The sequence below is a fragment of the Rissa tridactyla genome, chromosome 7 (assembly GCF_028500815.1).
Source record: "Rissa tridactyla isolate bRisTri1 chromosome 7, bRisTri1.patW.cur.20221130, whole genome shotgun sequence".
In the NCBI taxonomy this organism is placed as follows: Eukaryota; Metazoa; Chordata; class Aves; order Charadriiformes; family Laridae; genus Rissa; species Rissa tridactyla.
In genome coordinates, this window is record NC_071472.1 from 56,266,675 (window position 1) to 56,279,118 (window position 12,444).

Consider the following 12,444-nt stretch of genomic DNA (forward strand, 5'->3'; position numbering starts at 1 on the left):
CAGAAGACCTGCCCTGCCCATCCTGGCTGCTTCCTGTGCAATTTCACTGTACAAAAATGTCTCTCTCTAATACTCTTACATAAAAGGGCCAGATCCAGAACTCAGCACTGGTGACAGTTACCACATGACACACTCTCCTCCCTTCCCAAGTTACACAGGAGATAGGTAACTCCAGGGAGAGAACTGATGCCATACAAAAAATACAGGACCATGTTTTGGTTTTTTGCTCAAAGTTTCAAAACCTGACTTCTTCCACCATAACACGCTATGTAGGTAAGCACAGAAAATTACCTCACTCTTCAACAGACAGCCTTCTTTTGGAAGGCAATTAAGAGATTCTCACCGCAACAAGAGCTGCAGATGCTAAGCCGTTTCCATGATACAGGGGTACAGCTTTAATCAACTTCCTATTAAAAAGCCTCTAGGCCTGAGGCACACAAGAAAGAAAACTAGTATTAGTCATCAGAGAGCAACTCATAGGTTTAAAGTAAAAGGCACCTGTCTAAACACACAGCTCCCAGACTGAACAGAAGGTGAGTTGTCTTCCAGCCTTCTGGCACCGTAGACCCGTCTCCCGCAGCAAACAAATTGTGTTTGGCTGAAAGGACTTTAGTCACTGCAGCGTCCACCTCTGCAGGCATAAGTCTCAGGATTAACTGGCCCAGAAGTCCCAATGTTAAATGATAAGTTTCATTTAGGTGGCCAGCGTTCGAGATTACAACCTGAAACATCAGTGGAAGTATTTGTTCCAGGTTAATCAAAGACATTGTGGAGCCCTACAGAAAAAGAAAAATCTCAGTAAGGCAGGGAAAGAAAACAAGACTTTTAGTCAAAGTCATAGCACATACAAAAATCTTCTGTTCTAATGCTCTTTCAAATGGAACGAAAGCAAATGAGAAACTAGGTTCCTACTTCTGGTGTTGACCTGTTAAGATGACCTGACATGTAAATCTAAGCTAGTGGCTTAAACTTTGCAGATGTTGAAGAGTTAAGATAGACTGCTTTCCAGATAAATTAAAATTCCCTTCCCTCTCCCCCCATGCAAGAACGAGCTCTTACATTCCTTAGTAACGTGAAATGTCTTAAGACATCCTGATTCACATTTTATAACATGTAAGGAACAAGACCCGTGTCCCACATTTAATTCGCTATGAATTTTCTTCACGTTATTTGCGATATCTAGAAAACTACACAGATTGAAAGTAAAAGAACTAACTGATTTGAAAGGTGGTAACATAGCTGCCAGCAATCCTAGAATCCTCTTCTGAGAGCATTCAGCAAAAACTTGTTCCTGGCTAGGTATTAAAACCTTCTCTGCTTGCTTCTGGGCTGAATCCTCCGAGACGCAGCCATCTGCTTTTTAAATTAAAACAAAAAAGAAGAGAATCCCCAAAATGGCATTAAGAATTAAAAAAAAAAGTGATAGCTTAATTTTTATAATTACAATCTAAGTATAAAACCTCTTTTTTAAAATGTAATTAGAATGTGAAAAGCAAGTCTTTATAAAAATGTATAAAAGGTAGTAGGCAAAGAGATTTACACCATCTATTCAAAAACATAAAGGATGGTATAGGGACAGATCCGTTTTACTACGATAATTCTAACAATACTAGTCTTTAATAGAATAAGACACTTAACTTCTGGTTAGGAATTCAGAAGCATTGTATTAGACCAACAGGAACTATAATCTCTATACATGGACACGTATCAGTGCAATTCTACTCCCGTTTCTACAACCCTTCAAGCCGATTGCAAGGTAGCAGTTGTTCAAAGCAGTGCGCTTGGCAGGTTTTTACAAAGCAGACAGCTCACTTGCATTAAAGGCATTTGCAAATACACAAAAATGGGTTCGGAACAAAAAATACAGCTGTTTGCTTTGCATATGAATGGATGTTTCTGTGACAGGGAAAATGAGAAATAATCTTTTACCTGTTGGAGAAACACTATCATCTACAGACAAGTCTGACTCTTGTCTCAAAACAGCTTTCTTTGCAAAGACAGCTTTGCTTTCACTTCCTTGTTTTCCTGCTTTATCTTCTGCAGGAGACTGGGTTTCATTGCGAGTATCTCCTTTCCCCTAAAAATAAAAAAAGAGACACTAAAAGATTAAAAAAAAATTTAATACCTGCAGAAACAGCCATGGAAAAAAGCCATCTGCATTTGTCAAACATTTTTCCTTGAATATCCAAACCTTTTGTTGGTTAAGAACTTCTTGATGTATACATGTCTTAAGCTTCTGTTCAGTGAAAATAGCATTTTTCTATTTTGCTTGAATCCCTATGCATAAAATTACTGCACAGTAATACTTTTTATGTACTGTCTAGAACTGTAGGAAACTCATTCTCCTACCTAAACAGTGCTAATGACTAGGGGAAATGACAGCCCTTTCAGAAAGGACGATCTCTGCCCCTTCCCTCCAACGCTTTGTGAATCAGTTGCCTGTAAGAACATAAGGTGATGCCTTCGTCTTTGATCAGCTGGATCTAATAAAAAACAAACCAACCAACCAACAACTGTTCCCTTGCCCCCCCAACTTTTACTTACAAAGGAAATCATTACTATCCCTTATTTCCCTTACATATCCAGAATAGGGTGTTTCAGCTTCTGAAGACGCACGTCTAATTGATATGGGGGGTTCTGTAAATAACAGGTACTTACATTACAATGCATAAAAGAGCCTGTGCTTGGCTTCTCATCTCTTCCCTTCGCTGCTTTATCACCACTATGGCCTTTTGGAGCACCATCTGTGGGAGGACTGACTGAAACAGTCTCATTCTCTGAGAGGGATTCGCCTTCCGGTAACATGCAGAGCAGAGCTAAATTTTTCAGACCTGAAAGCAAGAAAGTTATAAAAGCTATTTAGCTGTTGAGTGTCAAGATAGGCAAAAAGCAGAACCGAAACATTTCAAAAGAGAACTGCAAATTTCCCCTCACACACTCCTTTTGAATATCAACTCCATCAAAAAGAAGTTTCCCATCATGTTCACTTAGTTATGTAATTCCATTAAATAATAGTGGTGACATTTTCCACCTCACAAAGATATCATCAGGGTAGAAGTCTTAACTAATTAAAATATGTGTTAGAGATACCTCCCAACAGTGTAAATTATGAAAGGCAAATGAAATTTGTCTTAGCTTTTAATCTTCTCGCCACCTAAAATGTCTGTAGACTAAAACTGTACGCTAAAAACAAACAGATTAAATAAAGAGGATACATAAGTATGTGGTGGTGGTATTTCAGCTGTATTAGAGCTGCTCAAAAAGAACTACCAGTAAAATTATTTGAACTTGAGTCTAGAATTTTTGTTACATTCAACGTAGGTCTCTATTGTATCACCCTGTTTTCTGTAGTAGGTCTTGGTTCACAGAAAACCTTATTTCCAGGCAAACGGACATCATCCCCAGAAACTTATCTCATACCACACATAAGGTTAAAAAATTCTTGCCAAGAGATGTAGAACAAAAAACATTTTCCACCAAGTTATTTGCCTTCCTTCAAGTCCTTCAGTTGCCAGTAACACATTAGTAAGAGAACATGCAGCTATATTGATTGATCCCTTTACAACATCTGAGATGGAAAAAAAAACAACCAGAGAGTTGCCAAGTTGTCTTCAATGTTTATGTAAGCATAAAATTAATTTTCTCAAGCACCCTATTTTCCATGTTGCAGTGACCCCGAACGACACTCGTTCTACATTTGCTTTCAACATAAACAGTTATTCTCAGTGAAGTACACAGTAGCTTCCCCTTTCCTTTGGAAACTTCCAAGTGAGTAATCACAGACTTCTCTGACACTTGCTAGAAACCATTGTTTCAGTGAAGGAGGAGCTGACTCACCTTTTCCGTGCTGGGCTTTCATCAAGCAGTCTCCGATGAGCTGGATGCACTGATGTTGCAGAACTCTGGCATGAGTGAGCACCTGTGGATCCAGTTTCTCTCCTTCTACTTCCTCCCCATTTGCCAGATCTGCACTGTAGAGAGTCAAAGCTGCAAACAGCAACCAGGAATAATTGTGGACGTACGGCTGGATGAGCCTCTGCCGGTCACTGATTCGAATAGTCACCATGGGATACACCGTGATGCTGTGGGTGGGCAAGTGACTGAAAGAAAAAGGTACATGAGTTTGAAATGCAGCCACTTTCTTGCTAACCAATGTAATGAGTAACACACGACACCTTTACAGGAAGCTGTGAAAAAACCAACACATTGCAGTTTCAAACTGTACACCTTCAAGTGTGGTAAACTGTCAGAGCCTCACTGACTTCAGTAGCGCTCCTTTAACAGAACCTGAACTGTCGCGAGAGCTCCTGCTCCAGAAATTAAATTTTATAAGATCTTTGGCGTCAAGCACTAAAACCTGTGTTGTCTAACCACAGCGCTGTTCATTTCTTCTATCCCGTCTTTCAGGGCTGACAACTCTCCTTCTGCAACTTTCACAGCCATGGCTAGAAAACAATTGCTTCTAAGCTATTTCAGAGGTTGGGGCAGGTTTCTAAACTGCAAAAGTTTTTGCTGAACAGGTGCTCTATTTGTTATGTTTCCCTGAAAGACGCCTGCGGGATCTTCTGAGGTCAGACGCAACCTTGTAGGAAGCGTCATGAGAATGACAGACTGTACTTAGTTGCATATTACAGCTTTTCTGCGAAGTGGGGGAACAAAATCACATATTTAATACCTGTCAGAGTATTTCTTTGCAGAATAGCATCCATAGCAAAGGTCAAAGTCATCACAGACGTTGCAGTTCATTCTCCGACCTATGATAACTCCTTGACAGTGATCACAGGCATACTCCATGTTAACCATTTCATGGTCATCCTCGTGTCCTTCGGGTTTAACTCCACCTGGAAAGAAGTATTTTAATATTTCCACGTAAATCATTTTTGATAAAGGATCTTTCTTAATTTCAAATTCATGTTCAGATTAGGAAAAGCTTAACATTTCTAAAATACCCATAAGAAAAGTCTTTCACTTTGTTTTATGTATAATTTAGAAGAGTATAGGGTTTTGAGTTGTTTTGGTTTTTTTAATGATTCTTACCAAGAAAACAAGTTTTACACAGATCCATGTCATTGCACTGCAGACAGCGGTAGCGGTGCCACGGTGCAATTTCGTCACAGCCATCGCAGGATATGTCCACGTTTAACAGGTCACAGTAACGAGCAACAAACATGTGCATCTAGAGCAAGAAATGGACACAGTTCACTTGAGTATTATTTTCTAACTTTGAGTAAGCTCTTTTTAGACAAAAAGCAGAACACTTCCCCTGCCAAAAAAGGATGGGGATCTTTTCATCATTTTAGACTTTTGAAGGCCTACAGGGAGCCAGGGATCCAACTCGTTAAAAAAACAAAGTCAGTTTAAGTCAGATTCCTTTCTCTCCTTTATGCTTTTAAAAGTCTCCTAATTACTCCTTCTGCAGATAAATAAACAGATTATGAGGTCACCTTTCTCTGCTTCTCTGGATCAGCTTGAGCTATCTTTTCATACCAGGTCTCAAACATTACATCCTGACATTCATCCATCCACTCACAGTTTTGCTTGTAGTCTGCAATTTCATCTTCTTCACTCCACTGACTAAAAGAAAAGCAAGCTCAAAGGTAAGTTTGAATGCAATCAGGCTTCTCTCTAACATAAAAAAAAAAATTATCCCGAGTTAAGAACAAAGTGCTCTAACATGCTAATAAAACCAGAACTGTGAGAAGCCCAGTTCACTTGGTTCATAAGTGACCATGCAGACTCCTGCTTCTTGCGTCTGTGACAAGTTCTTAAATAAATATGGGGAGCACAATGCAAAAATCAGAAAAATCCACACTTTTGGTAACCCTAGCAGATCAGATAAGAAATTTAAAAGGTTTTTGGCCTTTACATTTGCTCATCTGCCTTTACCTTTGTTTCATCTACTATAACGATGAAACATGCAGGAGTTAAAACATTCAATATTCATCGAGACAAGAAACAGCATCATCTACCTCCTGCTACGCCGCTAAACAAGTGAAATGTTCCAGCAGTAATCAGGTTAAAGATAAAATTTTAATAGTTTTTGCACTAGTAATGCTGCAAAAGTTTTCAAATACTTCAGTTAAGCCCTTGGATACTGGCCAAAATTTTGCCATACTTGTTAGTGGTATTTTTACTGCTTGTTCCAGCACAAAGTTCAGGAGCCTTTCTTGGTAAAAATGGTATCGATAGTTAGTACCATGTGAAAGTCTCGTTCTTCCTGACTCACCAAATGATGCTGTCATGAATACTTATGTTTTCTTGTGATGTAGTCATCAGAAGATGTGGTAACTGAATCTCAACAAAGAAGGAAAGATCGCTTGGTTCCCAGCTCATATCCAAAAGGTGAAGGAGAGTTGTCTGCACACATGATAAGGCAGGAAGCAACGATCTAAATAAAAAACAAGACAGCAAAACATGACTGCTCCAACCTAAAGCTGAAATTGCATATTTGGGGATTAAGGGGGTGGTGGAGTGTGTGAAATCACCATACACTGATTTGCAGGCTTTACTCTGCATTAGATTAACTCTGTGGCAGAAACTCAGGGTTACTAATGCATAAACTTACACATTTAGCCAATAAGCCAATGCAATTTGAAATAAAGATGGGGTATTTTATGGATTCAGTTGAGACGAAGCTCATGCTGTTGCCTGAGCACGAGCAAGAGGGTCTGTCTCTGCAGTACCACATTTTCTTGATATTTCACAAAATGGTCAGGGTTGCAAGGGACCTTTGGAGATCCTCTTGTCCAAAAACCCTACCAAAGCAGGTTCCGTTTGCAGGAAACTTGTTCTCTTTGAAACCTTTGCCATGTTCAGTTGAAACTGGACAAAGGACTTGGAAGTTACTGGCAGGGAAACGGACATTATACACAGTCACGGAATTCTCATTTTTTTAGGACACCCGACTATAAATTCCAACAATTCTCACCAGGATGCTACAAAAACATGAGCTTTAACATAAAAGCATGGTTGCAGAATTGTGATATTTATTGCGTTTTTACTCTTGCCAAAGTATTCCACAATAAATTTGCTATTTCTAACAGAAACACATTGCAAAATTATAACTACAAACTGCCATAATAAGTCAAAATTTGAAGATTGATAAATTTATTGTGCTTTCCTGCATAGTATAAGTCCGTCACTTGGCATTTTTGGTCATAAAATCCTTATTTAGTTCTGTAAATATTGCAAAGTATAGTCAAACTTAATTAAGACATTAAACAATAAGTATCAAGTGACAAGGGAAGAGGTGAGGGAGAACAGAAAAAAACAATCTCACATAAAGAATGCAAGCAATGTACCGTACCTGTCATTAATAGCACTAAATCCCTTCACAGAATTTACCAGGAACAAAACAAGCTGATAGTAGGACTCTCGAATCTCTTTGTGTAGCTCAGCACCACAACCTTCCAGGTTTCCAAAGTAGCTAGAAATTAACGACTCAGTTTAATTGAACAGAATTCACTTCTAAATTTTAGGTAGCACGTTTTTGTGCAAATTTTACAAACAGACAATCTTCTAAACGCTCCCCGCAAGTGGGAAGGGTGTTGCTTTGGTTTAAAATGCAGTCTTCCGCTTTCAAAGAAAAATTTCAAAGAAAAATAAAAGAATCCCGTACCAGGAATCAGAAGTTAAGATAGAAAACAGGCAAAGAGAATATTCTCATGGCACAAACAAAAGAACATTCCTTCAAATTAAGAAGGTGCTTAACAAAAATCTAATCAGGATCTTAAAGGATATCAGTGCACTGCAAGATGAGCATAAGAACTCTTGACATGTCAGAAACCAGTAGACAAATTTCAGGCAGCACTGTCCAGACACGCGATAGAAATCAGAGCTAAATTCATGAACCAGAACAGCATAGTTCATGAGCTGCTGCTTTGAGATGGTGCTTTCTAGTTGTACATGCATATAATCGATGTGATCTTTTTGCCTCTTTATCGTACGTGTATCTGCATCCCCTACAACTGGCAGGCAGCACTTCAGACCGTAGCTTGCACGTCCATCGCTTTAGCCTCTGGCACACCAGTGGAATGTATCACCCCACAATAAAACGTGTCTTGTACAGGTATCGCATTCAAAGTTATGAAATTTCATGAACAAGCAAATGCTCGACTAACAAGATACAACATGCACCATTCTTGGAAGTTAGTTCTTCTGCCAGATAGGTACTACCTTGATTTACAAATAAAGTTCACTAAAATTATAAAGATGCAATGCTACATAAGGAATTACAAGTTAAATGGGTTAGATCACTGCAGCCTTACGGGATGAGAAATAAACCGATCTAGAATTAGACAGGAACTTAAACTAAAGCAGTAACTGGAGACTCCACAATCTTTTTGAGTTTGTTTTGATCTGGTTGGAACGGTAAAGATGTTTCTAGTTATCCACACTGCGATTCAACCACATGATACCCACTGGCATGAATAGCTGCACAACTTAGTCCCACTTGAAAATAATTATTAAATATTTTTTTTAAAATGATGCACGCAAGATTTGCACAGTAGCCTAAAAACTAATCCTCAGGTCATATTTTTATTATCCACATGGATAATGGAAACTTTCTACTGTTTTCAATATACATATGACTGGGAGAACACAGAGACTAAGACAAATCACATGGCTGAGACTTGTCTAAATAATTACTTACTTTGTAAAATCTTTCTGACAGGCTAGAAGTTCTAAGAGAAAAAGTACACATGGCGGATGAAAACAGTGTGGCTGCCCAAGCGAGCCCAGGCACTGGCGGATTGTCTTCAGCACTTCCATAATACTCTGCCCTTGGGATTTTCTCAAAGCAAGAACCTTTAAAACACTAAGAAAAGCAAAACACATCTATGAGGACCTTCAAAACGTCGTGCTTAAAGTAACCCAAATAAATGACAATAAATCACAATTCAAGAATTACTTGACTAGTTAAACAAGAGTTTGGGATCTAAGTTTTCAGTCATGTTTCTGCAGTGTACACTGCAGTTGGAGTGAGTGCTAAAGTTTCAACCAGAAACCAGGACTTCCTGCACCAGTCCAAATTTTAGAGCCTAAAATAGACAAACTGAGAACTGGAAATCTCCCTTTTGATTTACATTCTCAAAATATCAGGTAATTGAGTGAGAGATGCAACTATTCTGTATTTGGTATCAATGATTTCTAGTGCTGCTATACCACGTCTTCGCCGTTTGTAGATACGCAGCAAAACGTCATTGCAAACAGATCTCAGGAAGCAAGATAAGAAACAGCCAAGTAATCGTTTTCCACATTCTGAAGTTCTACATGATAGAAGTGAATCAAAGGGAATAATACTCTCTAGGAGCTCCTACGTGGTTGTGAATAACTGACGTTTGATACATAAACCTGACAACTAATTACGTACAACATGATTTTCAACGCTATCTTGCGGCTAAAAGACATTTGATTCCATCCAAAGAGGTCTGAAGACAAGTTTCTGTATTTTATAATTGGCAACATTTTCAATTTGCTTACCTTTCATGTGAAAGTGATTGATCCTTAATAAAGTCTAATGTGTTTTTCAGCATAGGATATTTCTCCTTCACAGTAGGCACAGCTCTCGGCTCTTCCATCGATCTGAAAGACAGCAGCCTTAGTCTTCCACGGCTGAACTGAGACTTCCGCGTAGGAGTGGAAGGAGGTGATGATGTGTCTTCTTGCTGTGAAACTGTATTCTCAGCAGGCTTGCTATGAAATGCAGATGCTTCTTCTGTTGCCAGGGGGTCTGGAACTTGTTTAAGCTTCAGATCGGATTGTGTCATTTGGCCCCCCTCTTTCGAAACAGGATGAGTTCCTCCATTGGAAGACAATGAGTGTGCTGCCTGGAAGTCTGTCTCCACAACAGAACCTTTTCTTTGGCATTTGTCACCGACATACTGTTGGATATCATCAGTATCTTGGGCTTCCAAACTATCTGAAGCAGAATCTTTCGTCTTTGCTCTTACGGGCAAAAAATTCAGTAACAAAAGGCTCTTCTGCATACAAAGTTTTGCTGCAGTATAAAAATTGGAAGAGTTAAAATTATGACAACAGAACACTAAACTTGCTATCTTCTGCTTAGGAAGAAAGTGGTTTATCTTGTTTCTTCTGAGCCAAGACAGCTAGAAAACACTGTTTTTCTTATTATATCGATCATGATGCTATCGGTTTCTTAGCTCTAGATTTCCAAAGGTTAAATTTGAGTAATCGCACTGAACCACATGAAGCACACAGTAGTCAATGAGAACACGTTCTAATAACAATCGTTCTTCTAGTCTAACATTAGTTAGTTGTGATAACAAGTATCTATAAAAACAGATGAACCTAAGTTCAGAACGAGGAGATCCACGTGAGAGGCCACTCCCCGTAGAATTTTCTCACATACTGTTTTCTGCAAAGAATAGCAGAACAGGATCCCAGACAGTTCATGTAATGTACACTAGTTTAACTCTTAAGGTATTAAAAAGTAACCCCAGTTGCTAACTTACCTTTTACAGCAGAAACAGTGACTACGATTTACAAGGCAATGCTTTACTGAACTACCTGGAATGCTTATACACTTGGAAAGGCAACACTTACCAAGAGTTTCTGGGTTCACCTCACTTGCTTCTGTGTTCTGCTTCTCCTCAGTATCATTTCCCCTACCCATCAGGGATTTCTGCTTCATTTCCAACTGCAGACAGGATGTTAAAATAGTTAAAATATGTATATCCCCCCGTATATCTATACAGCAAGGCAGTATGAACACTGCATCGTGTTAAAGGAATTTAATCTCAGGAACAGATGACAGTATTTCCTATTCCCCACTGCAGAACAAAACAGGCAGCAGTCCAACAGAGCAATACCTAAACTATCAGAGTAGATAACACAGCCTCGTACAGAGACGCTCAAGGTTTGCAGGCTGGCACCATTCCCTGTCTTGTGACTGACGTGTACCAGCCCTCCAAACAAAAAAAGGCTTCCCCTTTACCCCCACCGCTCAGGAAATGAAATACACCTAGTCATGAGACAAGATTCTCCAAAAGCATCGTGTCATCTAACTAGTGAGTGCTGTCAGATGCAAACGTGACCTGTCGTGCAATGGGTACAACGCGTTTACTCATCGTAACATCCATCTGCACTCATTGCATCGCCAGCGCATCAAGCTGCCTGGAATTCTTGCAGGCAAGAAAGAGGAGGGAGGAGCTTAAAAAATAAAAACAGTTAATTTGGCTGGCCCGCCTCTGAAGGGCTCACAAGGGTAGCAGAAAAGCGGGCCATAGGCTGAATTAGCTGTTCTCGAAGGCCACGCAGTTGTTAACACTCAGAATCTCCTGCAGACTAGGGAGATCTAAATGAGTTTTGGCTCTCTGCAGCTGCAGGTGATGATGCAGACACCTCTCACCAGCTTGTGAGCTGCTAACACCAGCTCGTGACATAAGGTACACCTTTCAAGGAAAATTACATGCAAAAAGCATACTCTGAACTGAAGCCAGCTACTTGCTTGTCAAAGAAGCAATTATTTCCTTTTCTGTTAGCACTGCATTACTGTAAGAATGATGTTTAAGAGTGATTTCTTTCTATGCTATACCTCAGAAGAACTCCAACTGCTATGTGCGAATCTTCCTAATTAACATCACTCATTCTTGCTGAAACGTAATACAAATTTACTGGAGTCAAATTCAGTCCTAAATACTCATGATGATACAACAGGGGCTGAGGGAAGTGCAAGAATGCGCTGAATCGTTTAAATTCAGAGTTTAGAAGTGAATCTATGTTCTTACTAAGTGAAAACTGTTGACCTACAATCACTGGAAGGAAAACATGGTTCCACCCAACTCCTTAACATCGTAAAATATTAAGGTAAATTACATTAATAGACATCCTCCTGAGTGATCTTACCATCCATATTCTAATGGAATCAGCCAGGGAATATACTTGTGCAAACTCCTCACTCAAAGGCACCTTGCCTCCACTGTTGACTGGAAAGGAGAGAAAGAAGAGTCCCATTTATTTGCAGCTCCATTTTTACACGACTACTTAACTAAAATTATGCTACAGTCTTCCCTTCATCTCTTAGTCAATGCTTGGAATTATGCCTGTAAAAAAACAGGGAATAAAACCTGCCAACTTTCATATGCCTTAAATACATAAATTGCACCTTGACAGGGTTATTTGCGAAGTTAAATTATGAATATCTTTCTCGTCTCCTCCCAAAATTGATGCCTGCAGTCATGGAAAATAAAAATCTCTCCTTATACATGCAAATATCACTAATGCAAACTGATAGCAGAATAATCAAGAAATACTTAGTATTAACTTAAAGCTCTAGAGATGTATTTAGTTACCAATTTTTTTTTCCTCTTTTGCTTTATGCTATGAATTTCTGGAATGGACTTTCAAGATCAATTTACAGAAGTTGAAGACGTGATAAAACAGTTTCCGTCAAAACTGGCCTGACAATGACTACGGAGAAAA

The 12,444-nt window shown here is 39.2% G+C and overlaps 1 protein-coding gene across 2 annotated transcripts in view; it reads right to left on the minus strand.

Annotated features, from left to right (window-relative positions):
• The window catches only part of ZZEF1 (zinc finger ZZ-type and EF-hand domain containing 1), a 60,068-nt gene that overhangs the window by 20,531 nt on the left and 27,093 nt on the right, over nucleotides 1-12,444 (minus strand). Inside the window, exons 27-40 of one of the 2 annotated variants that reach the window (XM_054208227.1) lie at nucleotides 11,869-11,948; nucleotides 10,567-10,660; nucleotides 9,484-10,000; nucleotides 8,654-8,818; nucleotides 7,307-7,426; nucleotides 6,227-6,388; nucleotides 5,445-5,574; nucleotides 5,038-5,176; nucleotides 4,676-4,841; nucleotides 3,838-4,100; nucleotides 2,659-2,831; nucleotides 1,930-2,077; nucleotides 1,217-1,353; nucleotides 499-776 (exon numbers count right to left, since the gene is read on the minus strand). In XM_054208227.1, the coding sequence (XP_054064202.1) occupies nucleotides 499-776; nucleotides 1,217-1,353; nucleotides 1,930-2,077; nucleotides 2,659-2,831; nucleotides 3,838-4,100; nucleotides 4,676-4,841; nucleotides 5,038-5,176; nucleotides 5,445-5,574; nucleotides 6,227-6,388; nucleotides 7,307-7,426; nucleotides 8,654-8,818; nucleotides 9,484-10,000; nucleotides 10,567-10,660; nucleotides 11,869-11,948 (2,572 nt within the window). Of the gene's footprint in view, nucleotides 1-498; nucleotides 777-1,216; nucleotides 1,357-1,929; nucleotides 2,078-2,658; nucleotides 2,832-3,837; nucleotides 4,101-4,675; nucleotides 4,842-5,037; nucleotides 5,177-5,444; nucleotides 5,575-6,226; nucleotides 6,389-7,306; nucleotides 7,427-8,653; nucleotides 8,819-9,483; nucleotides 10,001-10,566; nucleotides 10,661-11,868; nucleotides 11,949-12,444 lie in introns of both variants that reach the window. The other variant, XM_054208226.1, reaches the window with a different exon arrangement.